Source organism: Syngnathus floridae, chromosome 14, assembly GCF_059516105.1.
Source record: "Syngnathus floridae isolate MCC-2025c chromosome 14, RoL_Sflo_1.0, whole genome shotgun sequence".
NCBI classification, from domain to species: Eukaryota; Metazoa; Chordata; class Actinopteri; order Syngnathiformes; family Syngnathidae; genus Syngnathus; species Syngnathus floridae.
In genome coordinates this window covers 11,513,060-11,535,015 of record NC_142426.1, presented here as the reverse complement: position 1 = coordinate 11,535,015, position 21,956 = coordinate 11,513,060, and the positions used below count along the sequence as shown (strand labels likewise).

The 21,956-nt window shown below is 40.7% G+C and overlaps 2 protein-coding genes and 1 long non-coding RNA gene across 6 annotated transcripts in view; 2 read left to right on the top strand and 1 right to left on the bottom strand.

The window, feature by feature from the left end:
- LOC148387770 (uncharacterized) overlaps positions 1 to 14,872 on the top strand; it is a 65,148-nt gene extending 50,276 nt beyond the window's left edge. Inside the window, exons 4-6 of one of the 2 annotated variants that reach the window (XR_015862825.1) lie at positions 9,332 to 9,472; positions 12,785 to 12,853; positions 13,085 to 14,872. This is a non-coding gene — a long non-coding RNA (uncharacterized LOC148387770). Of the gene's footprint in view, positions 1 to 1,342; positions 1,481 to 9,331; positions 9,473 to 12,784; positions 12,854 to 13,084 lie in introns of those variants that run through there. The other variant, XR_015862829.1, reaches the window with a different exon arrangement.
- On the bottom strand, positions 10,903 to 14,546 carry LOC148387771 (potassium voltage-gated channel subfamily V member 2). Of its 2 annotated transcripts, XM_088397280.1 has the most exons (5): positions 14,424 to 14,546; positions 13,786 to 14,341; positions 13,077 to 13,710; positions 12,769 to 12,894; positions 10,903 to 12,274 (listed from the first exon to the last, which is right to left on the bottom strand). In XM_088397280.1, the coding sequence occupies exons 2-5, from the start codon at positions 14,310 to 14,312 to the stop codon at positions 11,957 to 11,959; spliced, it is 1,605 nt and encodes a 534-aa protein (XP_088253406.1). In that variant the 5' UTR covers positions 14,313 to 14,341; positions 14,424 to 14,546; the 3' UTR covers positions 10,903 to 11,956. The 2 variants fall into 2 exon arrangements, with proteins under 2 accessions (XP_088253406.1, XP_088253405.1); XM_088397279.1 differs by having other exon boundaries at positions 13,786 to 14,521.
- Positions 14,873 to 15,087: 215 nt separating the features above from the next.
- On the top strand, positions 15,088 to 16,584 carry rps28 (ribosomal protein S28). Of its 2 annotated transcripts, none has more exons than XM_088396836.1 (4): positions 15,088 to 15,178; positions 15,470 to 15,517; positions 16,189 to 16,311; positions 16,463 to 16,584. In XM_088396836.1, exons 1-3 carry the CDS (start codon positions 15,140 to 15,142, stop codon positions 16,309 to 16,311), a joined length of 210 nt encoding a protein of 69 aa, XP_088252962.1. In that variant the 5' UTR covers positions 15,088 to 15,139; the 3' UTR covers positions 16,463 to 16,584. The 2 variants fall into 2 exon arrangements, with proteins under 2 accessions (XP_088252962.1, XP_088252961.1); XM_088396835.1 differs by having other exon boundaries at positions 16,451 to 16,584.
- The last annotated feature ends 5,372 nt before the right edge of the window (positions 16,585 to 21,956 follow it).

Here is a 21,956-nt window from a genome sequence, read left to right as displayed (position 1 = left end):
GTACGAATTACTTTCTTCTGAGAAAGGTCCACAAACAATGATTACGTTTTCACAATGGAAACATTTGACCTCTATGAGGCAAAAAAAAGACAAACATTGCCAAAAGGTTGTTTCAAACACACGAGTTAATTTGTTTCTCCTCCTAAATGGGGAGGAAGGTATAGCAGGGGAATCAAGAGAAAGGCTTGGAGTGCAAAAGATAAAAAATGCGAACAAAGGAGGAGTCTGATGCGGGGAAGGACACAAACAGCCTTGTCTGATTGAGTGGGAGACAGTGGAGGGAGGGGGGGGGGGGTGATGAGGGGGGGCTGGCTAGGTAGAGGGCGCACAGGGAGACAGAGTGCATTAGAAATGATTGCGGAGCAGTGATAGAAGGAGCGTGATGGTGGATGGGCTAAATTCTGATGTTCTGGCTGATAATGCTGCCTTGTGTCCTAATGAAAAAATCCAGATGCTATCTCTTTCTCTCCCGCTCTTCGTAAAATGCCAGACGTCCTTCTCTTCTCCTCTCTTCTCTTCTACTCCTCCTTGGTGCCACTCTCTTTGCTCTTGAGGGCCCTGTTGGCCGGGGGGGATTAAGTTTAGCTTCTCCTTACAGCCAAAGTGTCCTCAAAATGTTGACAGGATGCAGGCCCATTCATCCACTTTCTGGCCTGACCATGTCCGCTGTCTGTCTGTCTGTCTCTCTGTCTGTCTGTCGGTCTGTCGGTCTGTCTGCTTCTGAGTAGCTGCTTGTAATAGTTGGATTTACCGTGTACTGTATTTTGTTCCGGTTCTTTTTTTGGGGGGGGTCTTCAGTTCTCTCATTCAGAAATTTTGCGGGGAAAAGGTTCCTGTAATTGCTGTAATTTTTTTACAGAAAATAATAAAAATGTTTAGCAGGAAAGGGACATTTTTTGTTTTGTGCCACAAAACAAAAAAATGCAGTGGACCGTAACTTGCTCCTGAACCTCGAGTTGGACACCTTAAGTCTAGCTGCTTGTAAACGTCTATTTTGCTGGACATCTTGGCTTGCTTGCTGGCAGCTCCTCAAACCTGCTGACTTCAGCTTTAGACATTGCAAACGGCGAGATTGAAGCGGCCGTCAGAAGAAGCAAGTGCAAACTTTATGAGGCTAATTAAAAAGGAAGCCACAGGAAACACTGACAGTCAAAGTCCTAATTAAGGAATTAATGCGGTATACATAGTTTTCGTTTGTACTCATCGCTGAGATGTCATTGCATGTTGGGAAAGTGCAGCTCTTACTCATAGATGACGTCAGTTTAATTCTCTTTAATGGAGGGACACGGTTTTAACCTTTCGTCGCGCACAATGACTATTCATTTTAATCTTTCTTTTCCAGGGGTTTCAGGGAAGTCACTGGAAGTCGACTGCAATCAGTAAAATTGACTCTTTGCCACATTTCATAATCGAGAACCACAAGTTATTGTACTGACATTTTTATGACATCAGAATCCTATTTTCATGGCCAGTGTGAGACTCACGCAAAGTGTGCAAAAATGGAGACCCGACGTCCAAATTTAGTCAATTTCATCTGTCCCCAAGTTGTCTGTTAGTTTTATACATTGACCAATTCGGAGAGTAGGTATAGTTTTGAACTTTTTTTTTTTTTAAGAAGTCTGTCTGGATCCAAACGCACAGCAAGTAGCTTTCGGTCTACTGAAGAGTAGAAGCTTCCTCGAATCACTGCACGGGCCTGATGTTTGTTTGTTGGTAATGGGCCAGACAGATGCTTGCCATCAGTCCGCAGTATCCTCCATGTGTCACTAACGGACTATTTTCCCCCTGGTGCCGCCTCGCTTTAAAATGTGTCATTTTATTGTTCTGATTTCTCTCTCCTACCACCCCTAGGGAGTAGAATATGATTTCACAGAACATTAAGTGGATGGGATCTAAGGGAATAGCAATGGTGGCGATGGTGGTGGAGAACAGGGATCTGGCCTAATTAAGTAGTTCTCCACCTTCAGCCATCCTCCTTCCTCCCATGTTTCCTGATAGCTTAGCAACTTTCTCTGTGGAGTGTGAAGGGCAAAGACGACTCATAATCCTTGTGAGTTTAGGGGAAAGAAAAATTGTTGTGGTGTCGTCGCCTGTGCAAGGATGCTTATGCAGCCTTTATTTGTTTAGTCAAAGCTCCAAATATTTTATACATATTTTGGCTTGTGCATTCATTATTACTTTATGTCAAAATAGTGTGGATAGAACATTAACGTGGGAAAATTAAAAACTATACGTATAGATAAAGATTCAGTTTAAATGTATTGTGCATAAAACTTGAATTAAATTTGTACCAAACTAAAAAATTAAAAAATTAAATTCAACCGAACTTTATAAATATACTGTACAGGATTTTTAAAAAAAATGAAAAAGAAGAATATCTCAAGCCATTGCAACATTGTACCCAATTTGAACATTTCATTCAGTGATTCTTTCACATACCACTAGAGGGCACCTGCATACCGCTACAACTCAATGCTGTCCAGTAAATGTGTCATTTAAATGACGGACGACTGTGAGTGTTGGCGTCACCATCACAAAGGTACGAAATAGGTTGGGGGAACAAGGGGGTGTTCGCTGGGACATCTCATGTCCTCTCCGGCATGTCAGGCGCAGGGCTCGGGCAAGCGTACGGTGATTGATGGCAGAGCCAAGATAACATCTCATCGGAGCGCGATACACAAGGGTGCCGAGCAGCATGGTGATGGACGAGTCTATAGACACTACATAAAAATCGAACCCCGCATATATAACACATTCCCTGTTCCCTTTCTCAGCTTGTAATGTATAGTGATAGAAATTTGTTTTGCAGTCCATTGCTGCAGACAGTGATGGATGCCAAAATGAAGGAGCGCAAGATTCATTCTGTTTGTGTGTGTGTGGGTGTGTGTGTTAGCAGACATATTATGGAAATGTTTTCCTAGTGTTCCATATTTTCAAACAACGCTTTTGCCACTTATCGATTTACACAACCGATGTAAATATAAAGTCGTCAGTTTCAACTTGGCGGACATTGTGTGGATAAAGCCGGTGTTTTTACCATCTACCATTTCCAATCTACCATCCACATCCATCCAGATGTTAGAGACTGTTAAGAGAGCGGACAAACGGTGATGGTCCTCCACATGATCAATCATGTACTGTAGCACAAAAGATCCCATCAAGGCAATCCATATTGGCCGTGAGACTCACATGCGCGGTCACGTGACCCATCATCACATCATACAACACATGTCCCTTGTGTACTTTTGTTGCACAACACAATGCAGTGTTTTCTTAAGCAAATTAACCAGGAACTATTGATATATTTATGGTGCTGAACCCCCACGGCCATCCCCATGTGTGAAGCCTTGTTAGTGTGGCCTGGCACACCTGCATGCGCACACAACACCGACCACCTCAGCACATTGTTAGCCTATCAAATTGACTTGTCGTCACGAATCTCCCAGTAGCTGATGAATATTGGATGGGAGTGGATAATACCTCGATGGAGGAGGCCTCCCCTCATCAAGGCAAGCAAGGCTGCACACTCAGCAAGTCAAGCGCTGCCCACTGAGACCAAATCCAGGCCATGGAAAAAACTCCCCTTGCAGTAATGAACGAGATGCTGTGGAATTTGTTGATTTCACGTGCCATGTGCAAGAGGTCGAAATCCAGGCTACAGCAGACCATATAAAACAGGAAAAAAAACATATATATATATTTATTTATATATTTATTTATTTATTTATTTTTAGTTTTTAATTTTTTAATTTCCCCTAAAAAAAATATATATATACTATATAAAATGTTAATTTAGCAAGGAACACTGTATGAGTGTATGGGACATTCAGAGACATATAATAGGGAACCATTCTCATCTCCATCTGTCTCCATAAACCCACAATTGAATCTTAAACCACTTCCCTTTCATCATCACTTGCAGTCGATTGTAATTCCAAAAACGTTAGAGAAGGATTTCCCAGCTTGTGTGTTACCTGTTTTCATCGCAGGAACATAATCCATGCATGTGCGGGGATAAATCAAAGCATACGGAATAACGAAATCGTAAAGGTGTCCAATGACGGTTTAAGAGCTTCTCAATGTGAGAAAGCCTTCGCATTAAATTGAAATAAATGTGACAAGTTAGATAACTGTAAAACTCATCATGGTTTCCATCTTTAATGCTTGTGTTCAAAATGTAAAACAAATTTGAAATTCCCTTTACTGAACAAGCAACAGATTGTTTCAAATCTCTTGTTGAAATTCTGAATAATAAATGCAATAATTTCTCATTGCATCTTTTCAAGCTACAACACTTAGATGAGGTTGTAACAATGTTCCCATTATGTCAAGCCAGTCCTTTTTTAGACATCCGCTAAAGCTCCTGCGAGGAGCACTGAATAAGCACAGCTGAACAGATATGTACATGTATTATTTATTTTTAACACTGTGATTGAACCTTGATCTTTTTTTGGTATAGTTCCTTTAATCAAGCTAGAAAACCTGTCAATATTTGTTCATTCAAAGGACACTTTGAAAATTAAATTTGACATTTGCAAATCATAATCACATAGTTGTGATTTATTGTGTTTGAGATGGGATTAAGCACAGATGTTCATATCAATTGTCTTCATATTCTCGCACTCAAAGACAAACCTCGATTGTAAATAGGAAAAAGATTGTCCCCACCTCATTTTCATATCGAAAGATCTTCCCAACAGATGGCCTTCGATTGCATTCAAGGCTTGGCTCAAGTTCAGCGTGTGATGCGGGAAGTGCTGTCCGCTATATACATCAGCTTGTGAGTTATTATTTTTTAAAAAGTGGTTAACATTTGGCTTTGTAATTTGAGAGCAATAATGTAGGAGCACCAAATGGAAATATTTTTACGGTAGTAATAATAATAATCAACTCTTGTCAAATAATCTAAAACTATGATGACTAATAATTACTTCTGAGCAATCCCAACAAATGTATCCAGGGCCCATTTGGGGAGAGTCCGTGGGAGGTACAGATGCTGCTTTAAAAGTCATCAAATGACCCATAATCCAATTTCATGCATTTCTTCAAGTGAACATTGGTGTCACACAGAGTCCGCCCACCGAGGGTCTTTATCGCACCTAAATTGAATTTGATATTCTCTTATTGCGCCAAAGATGGTGTAGCAATGACACTGAGAGACCCTCACCGCAAGGAAGCCGTGATCATTTCAAATCATTCCGATCCTCATTAACCTGGCGTTCTCCAGGCCTCGCACGTCACCTTGTCACCTTGCGGGCTGATGGAGCCTCCGCATTTGGTATTGATGAGTGCCACTGGATAGGATGACAGCGCAAAGTGAAACCAGAGTCTTCGTCGAAGGGGGGGGGGGGTGCTGACAGTGGCGGCGGTGTGATTTAGCATTTGAACATTATCATTTAACAAGACAGGCCTGGTAAACACACGCTGTGGACGGCAGATTCCAAAAGAGCGGAAAGAAGGAGAGTGAAACTTAATTCTGCTTGGAAAGAGATGGAAAGAAGGCTGAGTGGGGCTTTAGGAAGCTCAAGTAGATAAAGGTTGAGGGCAATTCTCTTTAGTTTAGGGCTCTGTGGGTGAAAAAGGGGACACTTATTATTTTTATTTCTATCATTTTATTTTTATTCACCATGTTGGTTTACAATAAAAACGGTATCTACCTGAACACACACACACACATAAAATGCATTCAGTTTCAACCCATCCGGAAATCAATGCACCCTCATTCTTTTTTCATCGCGCACTGGGGTGAGCTGTATAACTGCAAGTTACACAAGCAGCTTCGCTTTGATTAGGTGAGGTGTACTGAGTGGATGGACATGACAATACACACACACAGACACACACACACACCTCCCGTAGATGAACCCACCTGATAAGGGCGACAAGCAAGCCAAAGGAACATCTAATCTTAAGCGTGCGACTCCCAGTGACATGGTCAGATGGGGTGTCATTGAAACTGTGCCTCCATTCAGGGAGCTTTGGACAACGTTACATCAGCAAGCAGCACGTGGACTGGATGTGTCGAGAGGAAAAGAAGCAAGTGTTGGCCACGAGGGGAACGGAAATCATGTCGGTGTTACACACCCATGGAACACAAATTGCGTCACGTGTGAGAAGTGGGGGAACACATAACACCAACAGGACAAAATAAGAGAAAATAATCTACTTACTGACGTTTGATAATGACCTCATATATAAAAAAAACTAATAATAAAACTAATAAAATTTAAATTAAAATCAAAAAAAATTCCCAAAACCTAATAAATACCAAACTGCTCTAAAATTAATTAAAAGAAAAGAAAAGAAAAAATGCAAAATTATAACACGTTCTGCTAATTTATTGACCTGTTTCATAAAAAGGCCCACAGATTTAACCTGCAAAAAAATTAATAATTAAAAATACTCCAGAAAATTAAAGTTGCTCCTCTAATGAATTTATTGCTTCACAAAAATGCTCCACACACAAAAAAATATCTATATTTTAACACAAATCAGATTGAAAGTGTGTTTGACTGCAGGAATTCAAACTCCTACAACGTTTATCTAATGACAAATGTATAGAGTGTCCCTGTTCCGTCGTCCTCGGCAGCTGATGCAATTGCTACGCTGAGACTTTGTGACTGCAGAAAAGTAGCCCGCAGTCGCTTTCAGCAGCAGCTGCCGCCACACTGTCGTGTACCAGCTCGGCTCTATTAGTTCAGCCTCGCCGCCTCCCTGTGGCCCCTGGCTTGTGACAAAGTGATAGTTAATGCTTCTGTATGTGTTGCCCGCTGCACATGCTTCACTTCTTTGCTTGGATACAATCAGCATATGCGATCGTATGCACGGGGAAGAACGGTGGTGAGACGTAAACAGTCAAATGCAAAGGAGAGCTCCATATATAATATAAAGGATGCTTTATGGCGACACAAGAAGCGCGATGGTGACATGACAACACCAAACAGTGACCGTCCAGTGATCCTCTCTCTGCAATCTGAACCGTGGGATCACTTTTTCCACCGCGAGACGTAATGCATCCCTCTCATAAAAATCGTGAGGGAAGTCAGACGGCATTGCTGTAATCCAAATTTGCATCGGATTGTTGTTTATGAGGCCAATTTGCGTTAGATTATTTTACTTGAAGGCTCACTGTTGTCAGCTATAATTATAACCCTACTTAGAAAGCCTAGATTTAGTTTGAAGCACTACTTTGAAACCATTTTAACACAACCTCTGATAACTATGATGTGGCTCGTGTTGAGAATTTACGAATTACATTCAAACTAATGTTAAAATGGAGGCAGCACAGATTTGCCATCTTTTAATATAAAAAAGAATGAAATGATTTATTTTGGTCTTATTGTTTTTATATCACCAAAAAATTGGCATTTGAACTTGGGTGTGTAGACTTTTTATATCCACTGTATTTACAGAGATTTTCGGCCATTTAAAGAAAAACACTCCCAACATATTTAACCAATATAAAGTTGATTGACAATCATGTACTATTTTTTTTCCAAAAGAAGAAAGGGTTTATTTTCAGTACCCGGTGGTAACAAGGCTAAAGATAGTTGGTCTCAGTTCCATGTCTTGCAACCAGGAGATCAAAAAACACTGGAAGACAAGAAGAAAGCTCTCTTTGGTAGCTCGTCTTCCTCCCCTGGGATCTTCTCATCACGCCGTGGTTTCCTCAAGCTGTCGCTCCTTGTCAGGCTATTGGCGATTGAGCAGTCAAAAATAAAATAAAAATCACATGACGATAAGGGAAAGCAAATGGTGCAGATAGTAAGTCACGTGAAGGCCCACTTGCTATAAAAACAGAAGAATGTAACTGTTCATTTCAAGTGTGCATTGTTTTATGGACCCTAGAAAAGCTCAATTCATCTATGACATTAATGTGAAGCAATGAAGGGGATTTTTATGAGAGAATATACTTTCCATATGTTCCGAGACCGTGTGTTGCGAGAGAATAATAAAACAGCAGGATTCTTTCATGACTGTGCCTGCAGACATGCAAACATTTGACACGGCTCAGGAGTGTCGTGCAGCTAAATATCCAGAAAGCAATCGAAACAATTTGGACCTTCCTTTTGGAACGAGTCCGGGTTTTCAGCAGCTGTTGAGTGGAGTTAAGTGGACTACTGGGCAGGATGAGGACTTGATGTGCAGGGTAAAGCGGCACAAAGTACCTTCAAAGGTAAAGTAAAATGATCAAGTACACTGGTGTCTTGTTTTAAATCGCTCTGTGACAATACACAATGTCAAGCCAAAAATTATTCACAGCCAAAAAATAACATTTACCCTTTCTATGAAGACCAAATGAATATATATGAGTATTCAGCCCGACGCCAGCCATTGGATCGCATTAGATGTTTACGAGTGTACCTAATAAAGTGTCTGATGAGTGTAGATAATAATACAGTACACTTGTGTTTTGAAGACTGTAATTTGCATGCAAGCAACCAACAACATCTGACAGTTTGTGTTACGCAGAGGCAGGCCTGCAGCCATCATAACACAAGCACACGCACACAAAAGCATGTGTCACCGAGTGTCCTTCTTTACCCCTGCACACACACACACACACATGCTCACTGGTGACAAAATAACACGCAAACATTCAACGTGTGGATCTGTCACACTGACAAGACAACAAGGCGTGCTCTGCTAGCCTAACCACCATCAGAAGCACTGACCTACTTTTTTCATGAAATTACATTTCATTTAATGACCAACAAGCTTCCTTTTGTGCATTATTGATGTCCATCACAATATAGGCTGACGGTATCCCCAAGAAGGTTTATACTCGCCAATAGATGTCTAAGGATGGCAGCAAAGGTCGACTTATGTCTAATGAACCTCCTCAACTCACTTCAACCAACTTCCTCATCACCAAGATGATTTGTCACTAGATGAATTTGCAAATGCCAAAGCGTGAATATGAGTGGGTTCACCATATTGCATTTTTGTATAGTACTGAATGTTTCTATGCAATGACGTCATAGAGGGGGTGGATTCAGTCCCCGCTGACGACGCAGGTATCAAATGTCCAAATATACATGTGTCAAAACATGATGCACCCATAACAAATATGGCATCTTTAGCCTTGGTTCTGTACATTTGCTGTTGGGAAGAGAGCACTGGGAGCCATTTCATTTACATGCAAATTGACACCCACTAGTCCACCACACACTTGCCTGGATGTTTGTGTGTGTTGTTGTGTTTGCTGGCCCTCAGTGAAGCTGCTATTATCTCCTGCTGCTTTTCCTGTTCACTCAAAAGTGAACACAAAGAGACATGCAGGGTTTTTAAGTCCATTTTTATAGTCTTTTTTTCTTTTTCTTTTCAGCAGACGGTTCTTGTGGACCATGAAAGAGGACCCATGCAGCCCATGTGTTTGTCAGCTCACGTTGGCACTGAATGAGGATGATGGGTCGGTGCCATGGAGGCTCCTTTGGACACGTTTCTCCTCTTTGGTTTGCAGGGGATGAAGGTGAGAGGTGATTTTACAACAACACACCAGAGAAAAACACAGCAGGAAGTAGGAGATATGTTTGATTATTATTTTGTCATGAATTAAATTCCAAATCAAATGTAAGCCACCTTAATTAGCATGGGATGCTTGTTGTAGAAGAATAGAAGATATCTAGTACACTCTACTGGTTAACAAGGGAACTTCAAAAACATTTTATTTGCCTCCAAACACTTTTCATTATTCTTTATTTACAGACAGACCTCTCCAACGTTTTTTTTCTTAATTGTATTGTATTCCTGCAGCTACACTATGAGTGACGGCTTTAAAAAAAAAAAAAAAAAAAAGAAGGAAACTAGGTTGTTCAATTATTGTTCAACAGTTTGACTAAATTTTTCTTTATTTGTTTATTTTGCATTATGTCGGGGTAGAACCCCCTGCTTTGGAAGTATATCAGCGTCTGAAGAATTTCACAAGTTCACTAAAAAATATAGTACGGTTTCAAATTGTAATATCACAATTTACCACTAGATGGCATACATGTCTTAGTGGTGTTTGTACCACATTTTATATGTACTGTCCTATACTGCGCAGTGAATATGCTCAATTTTTTTTGCCAATTTGGGATGACATGCAGGACAAACATAATATTTTAATAATGTTAACATCTTGAGTGAGTTGATATTTGTGGAAAAACTGCACAAATTGAGTTCATGCACTTGATACTGGTTTACTGATCAGCAATTTTAAGCCAGCCTCAAATGGTCATTTTTATGCACCCCTTGTTGTTGAACTTACCCCATAGCATTCTTAACGCCATTTTATATAACAAATAACTGCAGATACAATTTTCAACAGTCGTGATACGCCATTTTCGTATCATCTCTCTCTCCCCCACACATCATAATCCACAGGACTCGCACAAACGCAAGCGTCAGCAAAGACCCCATGGCAGCACCGTTCCTCACCCGATAGATTTAGCTGGTTAGAGGGCTCCAGGAGTGTAATATCGGATGAGATGACTAATGAAGAGGTTGAAGGGTCTTATATGTGTGCTCGACCTGAACTGATAGCTTCCAAAATGCTGAGGTCACAGAAGGTCTGAAAGATGTATTCAGCCTCGGAGGAAGGAAAAGCATGTGCTGACCTGGAGAGATTGAGAGTGATGAAACTTCATTCAAGGCCTCAGTTCTCATTGAGCTAAAAAAAAAAAAGATGATATGAGTGCTTCTCTTCGAAAACTTCAGTGAGAACGCATTGGGTAAAATATATGAAAATAGCTTCACTTAATCTGATTTCACGTTCTGCTTTAGGGCAAGGGGTGTCAAGCTCATTTTTGTCACGGGCCATTTTGTAGTTACGGCTTTTCTCAGAGGACCATTATGACAGTCAACCCAGATAAATGTGAAAAGTGATGGATTACTAGTTTTGAAATCAAAAGTCAAAGACAGTTTGGTCAATTATCATTTAATTTGTACCCCTAGTGGCCAATATGACAAAAAGGCGCTCCTGCTTTTTTGTTCAATGACACTTTGTGCTCTTTTGTGGCTTAATGAACTTATGACAGGAGGTAGCTAACACAGCCAGCAGCACAGCGCAAGGTGTTGGGCCAACTCACTTTTGGCACCTACGCAGCAATTACTGTATGTGGAGCACGATGGGATTATGCCAACAACATCAACAAATGCTCTTTTCACAACTTGAGCAGTTTATAGGACCCGGGGGGGTCCCTCAAAAACACAAAAGTAGAAGACTGGACATTTGTTCAGACACTTTAAGTGTGGTACCAGAATAGCACAGCTCATGATTACGCTTTGTCCTTGTCTGGACAGGAGGGAGGCGCAAGTGCAAATCCCAGTAATCCTTGACAACAAAAATGACACTGTTAGACTTGACGGCTGGCTCCTCCATGTCCACTTTGATGCACACACAGAATGTTTTTTTTTATATATAGTTGTGTAATTTATCAAAAGCCCAGCCCACAAATAGTGAAAATCCATGCATAATTGATATACAAATCGAAAACATAAATTCTTCGGACAATGCACATTGTCGTCAAATGTATTTTTCACAAAAACATGGGACTCTCCAGAATTCTCCAATAAATAGTCGCTAGAAATGTATTTGGAATTTGCATGAAACAAACGCCGACGCAAAAACACCCAAAGTCAAGTCACAAAGTAACAAAGTCAGAGTCCTTTATTTTCTACACCTGAGAGAATTTTTAAGCATTCTTTAATAATCTGCCACTGACAGCATGTTGTCAAACTTCACTTTGCATATCACCTTTATAATTTACATGTATGAACACACGAGTGAGCATCTTTGTATTTTTGGAAGATAGCATAGCACCAGTATTGTCTGGTAGTTGTCTTCACTTCCTCATCTGCATTGTTCATAATGTTACTAAAGTGGCAAGCAGCTGCAGGTCTTTTGAGGCCCACACGTCTTAAGGCCATTTAGGGTTAATGAGGTTGCAATCTGCCTGATTTATTTATTTTTTCTTCATTCTTCTCCCTCAAAAGTAGTCTGCCTTCCACTGGGCCGATAGTGAACCTCATCGTCGGAGTCCTCGACCTGGGTTTGCAAGCAGTTGTTACATTTATTTCTCAGACGTCTCTCGAGCTGAAAGGTACGCTCGGCGTTTGAAAAGGTGTACTCTTGCTCCTTCAGTTTGGCGTAGTAGTCGGAAAACTTGTTGAAGAGAATGGAAATGGGCATGCCGTTGAGAATGATGCCGAAAGAGATGCAGCCAAAGGCCACGCAGCGCCCCAGATAGGAGATGGGGACCACGTCTCCGTAGCCCACGGTGGAGATGCTCACCTTGACAAATAAAATAAATGTGTTAACAGTCAAGACGTTTTTGAATGAATCCACTGAACAAAATAATAATAGTAATAATAATAATTATTATTATTATTATTATTGTTGTTGTTGTTGTTATTATTATCATTATTATTATTCTCAGTTGCTGAGCTTTTTAGGAGCGAGTTGCAAATTCCTTCAAATGTAATCACTGAGTCATTGCAGTGGATTAGACACACATAAGTCAATAGCGGCCCCTCAAAAACAAATAGCTAAATGAAAGAGGGGGTAAAGGACCAAAAAAAATATTTAACAAAATAGATGACATAAGGCAATGTCGGGGATTTGTGAAATGTGCCCAAGTCCAGCTGTTTGTTATGATAACATCATTCGATTGTTTTTCTTTTTTTCCATTCCGAAATAGGAGCCACCTGTTTTAAAGTCTGTCCTCCAAGTTTGCTGTCATATTTAAATCAATATTTTGAGTAGGGCCACCCCCCTCATATCCTTACCGCTGCCCACCACCAGGCATCCGGGATGCTGCTGAATGGTGTTCCAGGCTGGTCCACCTCGACTGAATGCATCAGAGCTGAGAAGGTAAAGATTCCCATGGCGATGAAGAGAAACAAACAACACACCTAAAAGACAATGATGCAAAAACAACTGTTTAGTTTTTTTCAAATACAACATTGTTGAATGCACAATTTTACATAGATGGATTGTGTCCTGTGAAAACAATTGGTTCAAACTTAACATATACTGCATTTCATTTTGGAAAGGAGCTTTTCGGTTGGATTTAAGATTTGTTTTTGCTTCCTACCTGCTCAGAACATTGACGAATGGTGAAACCAAACGCCCTCATGCCTGTAGAGTGTCGGGCGAGCTTGAGAATCCGGAAGATGCGCATTAACTTGACAACTTTGAGCACCTTGCTGACTTTGCTGACCCTCGCCATGGCCTTCAAATCTTCCTTTGCGCTCACGTCCTCCGAATCGATCACAAACGTCTCAAACATGATCTGGATGAAGTAGGGCATGACGGCCACAATGTCGACAAAGTTGAGAGCGCTCTTGACAAAATGCTTGATGTCGGACGTGGTGAGCAAGCGCAAGAAGTACTCCATAGTGAAGAAAAGGATGGAGGCGATCTCCACCCACTCCATGTAGGTTTTGCCGGCCAGTTTGTATCTCCTGAGTTCGTCTACTGTGTTCATCGTCATGGAAACGATGGAGATGAGCACAAAGAGACTGGAAAACACAGCAAAGGCTTTGGCTGGCATGGAAGAGTACGGGTTCTCCATCAGGTCCCAGAGAATCTTCCGAAGTTTGCCGAGAAACATGGTCTTGTAGCCCTCGTCGTCTTGGTGAGGTTTGATCTCGTCGATGAGCTCCTGGTTGACCTTCAGTTGGTCTCTTATGTCATCCACCTTCTCCTCAAACAGAATACGGCAGCACCTGAGGAGAGCAAGAAGATGCAATCGAACCAATTTGACTCGTAAGATTAAACGAGAATGAAAATGAATACCGCACCTTGGCGTGTCCTTCAGTTTCAGCCCCCAAAAAGCCATCTCTTCTTCAAAGTTAACAGGGCAGAGACTCTCCATCACCCACAAAACGTTGCTGCAGTAATAGTGGAAGATGTAATGGAAAAACATCGGGTCCCTGTCAAAAAAGAATTCATTGTTCTGAACGTTGTAATCGTCACAGAGCGTCAGACGCTTGGACGGATCTTCACACAGGGCCAAGATTCCAATTCTGGTTTTGGGGTGTCGCAGGACCAGATGTTTGGGAATGTGAAACACCTTCCCGCCCACGTTGAGGTTCACGATGTTTGGTTTCCTCAATTTTGACGAGTCCTTGCTCTCCGCTTTCTGCTCATCCACCGTGTCCAGGTTGTCCATGGATGTCCATAACTTCACAGAACTGTCCTGAGAAAAAGGGAATTCACCCTCTTGCTCCTCTATGCTTTGTGAAAAGCTCCTGTCCCGTTTAATCGTGGCAAAAAGACTAGAGCGCCGCTTCTTCAGCACTTTCAACTTGGGTTTAACAACCTCCATCGTGGCGGCTCCTCACAGCACCTTCAATTCTACAGAGGAAGTCAGTGGATGACAACTAGAACATTATTCCGCAGAATCGCCATTTAAACCAGACGGGGGTCAAATGCTTACAGGTTGAAAAAGCTCCAGTTCTTGTTTCTCAGCATGCAAGAAGATCAGGTGCATGAGTCGGGGATTCAGCTGCCTCACTGATTCTCTAATCCTATTGCTGCTCTTTCTGTCCAAACACAAGTTAAAAATACTGTTCACAGGGATTAGTGTCGTGATTTAAGGCTTGGAGCTCTGACGACAACGAGAGTGTTGGGATAATGGCGTTGCGTTACCAACGAAGCTGTGAACCATCCAAGTCCATACTAATGATGAAGACCAATTCTGATGTCAGGGTTTAACTGAGTTTCAAAATTGAAAGTTGAACATTATGATCAGCAATATTGTTAGCTCAAAGTAAATATGTAATAAATGAAAATTCTGCACATTTATTTAGGTAAGCCTTGTGTACACTGATTGCCAAGTATTGTTCTATAGAGATTTTTTGAAACTTGACTTGTAAGTAAGATAAAGAAAGCTCTTGTAGGGGTATATATAATAAAAGAGTGCAAGTGCACCATCTTCAGGTGAACGAGTGTATGGTCCACAGTCTAACTGCATTTTATTATTTCAAATTTTATTTTTCATTTTGAGTTCGATTATCATAGATATACACAACTTCAATACTAAAAGTAGTACATATTAATTAAATAAATGTCAAACTTTAAACGACTCCGACATCGTTGTGTTTTAGTACTTCCGCCTTTTCTGCAACGTCCTTTCCGGTCGAAACCACCAACATGGATGCCAGCCGCGTGCAGCCGATCAAGCTCGCAAGAGTAAGAAAAGCTCAATTTCAGTTCGATTTATCCACTCGACACGATTATATAGTCTGTATGTTATTCAGTGTCCCACTAGAAACCGAAATCTTTGAGTTAAACGACAGTCTTTGGCCGGATTATTCAACGGCTCTTCTCGACTCGCCTTTCTGTTACGAAGGCCTGTCGGTCCGATTGCTAACTTCGGAAGCTAAGCTAACGTTATTAAACGCCGTTGATGCCGAGTTTACGATTTTTAAATTTTCCAAACGATTTTGGCAGTATGTGATAAACATTTTATGAAAATTTCAGGTTACCAGGGTGCTTGGAAGAACTGGCTCCCAGGGACAATGTACACAGGTATGTCATTGTATGTCGTGGTTTAAATGTTTTAGTATCGATTGATCAATATTCAACAGTGTCTATCATTGAAATTTTATGTTTTGATATGTATTTTACCTTACCCCCTTAAAAATGACATCTTAAAACAAGCCATAGCACACGTTGTCCAACCCTGCATTTGATTATTTTATTTCTTCCAACACATTATATATGAATGTACACAGGTTTGTCATTGTATGTCGTGGCTTAAATGTTTATTAGTATCGACTGATCAATATTCAACAGTGTCTATCATTGAAATTTTATGTTTTGATAATATTCCATATGTATTTTACCTTACCCCCTTAAAAATGATATCTTAAAACAAGCCTATAGCACACTTTGTCCAACCCTGCATATGATTATTTTATTTATTCAAACACATTATAAATGATATGCATGCTACTGTAAACTGGCGTTTAGCAACCTTTATTAAACCAAGTCACATGTTTTACAGTAAATTCTCAGGGCACATCAGACAAATGTCACAAAATTATGTATTAAAAATTACACAGGTTATTTAACTTCTGTCATTGTGTATGAGCATCACAAGAAATTTGATCATTTCCTAGGACACATCAGATTGGAACTCCCTCGCCCAGAAGTAAAATTTTAGATCTGAAATAGCGAATGTCCCCGATTCTTTGTAGGTCCGTGTTGAGTTCATGGACGACAGTAACCGTTCCATCATCAGGAACGTAAAGGGCCCAGTCAGAGAAGGAGATGTGCTGACGCTTCTGGAGTCTGAAAGAGAAGCCAGGAGGCTGCGATAGGTGAGCTCATCACATCAGTTGTTATAGTTTTCGCATTTGGTATGTCTTGTTTCTCCAAGCTTGGTTACAAACATGCTGTATCTTAATTGATTTGTCTCAAATGGCTGTTTTTTTTTTGTTTTGTTTTTTTTGTTTTTAGTCCTCCCTCCAGAGAGCCCGCTGAAGTTGTGGTGCTGCCCGGATGTTGTGGAGCACATGACTCTGCCAAGTTTGACACGCTAAGCCTGACATGTCACACAAATGTTTTTCAAATAAATATGGTCTGTGAGAGAACGATGTCTTTTTTTCAAATATTTCATTTCAAAGGAAGCGACTGGAAAAAAATGTTTGGGTGTTCAGTACAGGCAAATTGTACCAGCGACGCGGATCACACCGAATTTTAGAAGCTGCATCGGGAAAGGAGTGACATGCTTTCTTAATTTAAAATACATGACTGCATTCAACGTGCCTCAAACGTCATAACACCAAGAATCCGCTAGATGGCACCAGAGTAACATTGCTTAGGCCTAACCACTAAACAGCAGACAGACACCACATTTTCTCAGCCACTTACAGTTCAAAAATAATTTTGCGACTATGTGGGGCACAGGTGTCAAACTCCAGTCCTCGGGGGCTGCATTCCTGCATGTTTTCGAAGTTTGCCCCAGAGGACTGGAGATTCACTAGACAGGTAATTAAAAAGTGAATTACTTCAGCGAACCACGGTGAGAGAACTTAGCCACAAATAACAGAAACGTGCAGTCGTTGTAGTGTGCAGGTATGTGGAAATAAATGTTCCTAATTGTTATCTTACTGTGCTGAATTGTCTTTGTGTACTAATACACTTACGGCCAATGAGATGACTTTTCTGTTTTTTACAATGAAGGAATGCGTCTGAATTCCAGCTGGAGGCTGTTGAAGAATTCCAGTGGTTGTTTGAACAGGAAAGCAGGTCAGTTTCACTTGTGTGTTGTCCACAAAATCTTCAGCTCCAGGTTGTAGATTTCAGAATTAATCACTTTGTATTTTTCCAACACTCACTGACGTTCTGAGAATTACTAATACAGAGACGCTGATTGCTAGTCTTTCGTATATTTTATTTCTTTTGCAAAGTCTTAAAAGTTGTCATGACACCTTTGCTTGTGTTTGCACACAGCAAGTAAACACAACCTGCTGCTTTGCTCACTCAGGCAAATGTGCCAGCCAGAAAAGCAACATGAGAAAACAGCAAACAAGTGATAAACAAAGCTATAAGTAGAAGCAGTCGATAATAGGTTCTTCTATGACAATTTATATAATAATCACGATGCCATGTTTCGACTAGTAGGGGCATATATTATTGCAAAACAACAGCTTGAATTGAGTTCCACTTTTAAACATCTAAATGGCTCTGAGAAGGCCTGGGAGGAAATTTTGGGGTCAGATGAGAGTCAAGTTGAGCTACGTGACATCAATTCAAGCCCCTGTTTTTGGCAGATGAAAAATATGAGCATGTCCCAAGAAACACCATCTGCACAGTGAAGCATGGAAATGGAAATATTATGTTTTGGGGTACAAGGGATAACTTAACTGCATTGAGGGGGCAATCAAACGAGCCATTTCCTTCCCATTCCCAAACCAAGGCCGCCTCCTTATTTGGCCCCGTGTCGTCAAGGTCAGACTCAGCCAGTAGAAAACAGCAGCAGCGAAATATGTCTTCACAGGATTATCTGCAATATTATACCTCATAACATCAATAAGGACAAGGCCACTGTGTCTTCAGTTCAAAAACGTTACTATACATGGTCATTTAAAAAAAGGATGGTCTTTTTGAAGTGCCCCGTGAAGTCAAAATAAATATACGTATATCCTAAATTTCACACACCAGAATGTTATTAACAACTATGACAATTTTTAATGGATTTTTTTTTTTTATGGTATAGAAGATGAGGCTTTAAAAAAGCGAAAAATCAAGTCGTTGTCTCTGCTCTCAAGCACCCTGGGCATGTCCGCTGAGTGCAGGCCTCACTCAACTGTCAGTTCAATAACACTAAAAGCTTGCGACTTCGCCAAGTTGGACTAAAAAAAAAAAAAGGCACAGGGCTTCAATTCACTAGCTCTCTGGAAACACATGAAAGCTGCATAAAAAGCCCGCATGATCAAACGACACTCACATGGGGGCAAGAGCGATGTACCGCAATGAGCAAAAATAAGCGCAAAAAGGAAGAAATGCTTGATGTTCGACCAGAAAAAGCCAAACAGGGCCAGCGCGCTGTTGATTGGCTTTTAAAAGCGAGCCAAAGAGCAAAAGGGGAGACTTCATCATGCGAAGGTCACAAAACAAGACGGGCATTTATTTAGAGAAGCCTCAAGATGGCCCGCCGCGCACAAGGCATACCAAATGTCTTTTTCAGCAGAATTCGTACACAACGTTTTCACGGCACAACAACAGCAGGTGCACACACAGACGAGAGGCCACGCTGGCCTACATGCTTGGCTGTTGTTGACGGCCGCTGTGGAGAAAGCAGTGACAAAACAAAACTTTGTGAACTCTGGCCTGGCACACGGCTGCACCGTCAACTCATCCACATGTTGGCAGGCTTTGGACAAACCGCAGAGGTGGCAGTTTGAGTTTAATGGACAGATGAAATCATAAATTGTGAAATGTTTACGTGTTATACAAAGAGTACAGTATATTTTTTAAAATATTTTTAGGTCTTTTTTTATTTATTCGAATAAAAGTATATCAACAATACCTTTTTATACGGCTATAAATCCAGTGGTTGAAACCAAGTCAATAAAATCCATATATAATATTAATTGTGGGGCACGACATTTGAAGCAAACAAATTTCAATATGCCATGTTAAGCAAACAAACAGGATTGCATTGATAATTAGAAAATCCGGTCTTTTTTTATGTTTCAAAATTATCTGAGCGACCCAGATTCTCAGTTTTCTCTTACATTAACAAATGACAAAAAATACAGACATACCATATTGAACGGAATCACAATCCTACTGAATCAAAACCAAATCGAATCGTTCTACTTGAATTGTGTTGTACCCAAACTATCTATACATCGAATTATCTATTACTAGACATGTTTATTTCTTTCATTTCATTTGCATTCGGGGACAAAGATTGACTCCTATAAAATAATGTTAGTTCTGAGGCCACCACAGCAATTAGGAGTACAGATTTGTGAGATTAACACAGATTATGGAGATTATTGAACCAATTGAGCAGATGGTCAGCGGTCACACAGCGTGCTGCGTCAAAAGCTTGAACGACATAAAGTGGATTTGCCTGTATAGTTTTCCTTAACGAGGAAGTCAACCCCCAATTTGTCTTTGAAATAATATGTTCTGTGCAGCCCAACTAGTCGAAACACATTGCTCTGATTAATGTTTTGTTTGAAATATGAATTCAACAGGCAAACTCCACCTGTTTTTAATCCATCTCACAGGGCGGCCATTTTGCCACTTGCTGTCAACTGAAAATGACATCACGGTTTCCAGGTCTTAGGTCGCAACCAATCACAGCTCACCAGTTTTCTGAAACTGAGCCATGATTGGTTGTGACCTGCCCTGCCAAATGTGATGTCATTTTCAGTCGACAGAACGTGGCAAAATGGCCGCCTCGATTGGAAATAAACGAGTGAATTTTCTGCTTAATTCATATTTCACAAACGCAATATTAATCAGAATGCCGTGTTTAGGCTAGTGAGGACACATACAGCATATTGTTAAGAAAATTTGGTGGATGACTCCCCCTTTAATTACAAACGAGCCTATAAAGGATCGCTAACACTTTTGTATGATTATGATGAGTTACATTCTACCAGTAACGTTTGCATGAAAGTATGCAAAGAGGTCAGTTGGTTGGTGGGAAGCAAGCACGGAAGCGCAGTAAAAATAGAAAAAGGGGGTCTGGTTAGGGACCGAGAGCAAACTTTAGGGAGCGAAACTCAGCACCTTGGAGACCTCCTGGTTAGAGAAAAGGGCAAACTGTCTTCTGGAGAGTTCCATCAGTCATTTGTGCAAATCCCCTGACATGGTAAAAATGCTTTTGCGTGATTTAAAGCATGGGATCTATCCTTGACCCTTGTAAAAGTGCTGTCTTGTTTTTCACTTAGGGAATATAATCAGCCCAAAATATCACACGGAAAGCCTCGCTTCCAAATGACCTGCTCACGGTCGCACGCACTCTTGTCTGTTTAAGTGAGAATACCAAAGATAAACCATGCCTGTTAAACATAGCAAGCGCTCAGCCAATGTTTGCAGTCTCGGATGAATACGTAACACCGTAAATGAGGACACGATACGACTTTGTGCACCCATTAGGAACCCAGAGCACACACAGCTGCCGAGGTCAACCACAGACCATACAGTACATGTATGCATAGTTCACAATCTGTACTTTTCTGTGTCCCCCCGGATGGGAGGCTCATTTGGCCCACGAACTGGACAGGAATTTGACGATGAAGCAAATTGATCTTTCAGCCTTAAACAGTATTGGACAGCTACAAAAAAAATAATGTGTCTTATCATACCAACACGTCCATGCATGACTAGTGTGGAATGAACGAGAAGAATTTGCAAAAGCTTGTGCGACACCTACGGAAAATGATTTGATAAGTTTAACATCCAAAAGAAGTTTGATACAACTGAACTGTACTTCACAAATGTTCTAAATTGGAGCATTTCATTGCTATCCGTCTTACGCTGTCAATATAGTGATGAAGTTGGGCAATAGAAACTGATTTGTGCTCTTGTGCCACTAGGGGGCAGTAATGAGCTGTATTGGCCTGTAAGACAGAAGCCCTTTTGAGGGGAACAGGCATGAATAGCAACTATGGATAAGTCTTACTGTAGTTGTGCAAGTGTGCACACCCTCATACCTGGGAGGTGGTTTGGTTCAGAAATGAACAAATCACATTCAAAATCATGTTAAATGGGAACTACTACCCATAAAAGTGCTTCTGATAATAAAGTTCAGGCGTTCCAGTAGGCTTTTTGGGGGGTGCATCATTCATCATTATGCATTATCATATATTCCTTTGCACTAATTGTACAAATATTACTGGCATAATTTCAGATTATTACTTACCACCTAGCCACATGTAATTGATTCTTAATTCTTTTAAACCCTCCTTTGTGCTGGTCTTTGTCTGCCTGTCTGTCAAATGTAATCCAAATCTCTGCAGAGTCACGCTAATAAATCAATAGCATGTAATTAGCGCAAGTAACATAATCAAGGTTGCCTTTCATTCATATTGAGTCATAGACAAGGATAAATGAGTCATTAATAGAAGGAAGCAAGCATGAAGATTTTGTAACGAGTTTTTAAGCAATGTTATATAGTTGTTTTATAGCTATTTCACTTTTTGTTGTTTTTTGCCATTTTATCACCTTATTTCAGGTACTTCCTTACACTTACATCATTATTTACACATTTGCTCGGCATGCTATTTTATTGCGTTGGGCCCCGCGGAGGCCTTGGCCGGCTCTGGTTGAAGATACGACTTCTATTAATGTAACACGTTATATGTAACAGTCATAAAATGAATAACTTGTCTTCCACATGTTCTAGCACTCTTTTGTTCCACCCACTCTTCATCCCCTGCTACATGACTAAGAAAAGGGGGTGGGGGGGTGCTGGGGATTTACAGATGTTCCTTGCTTG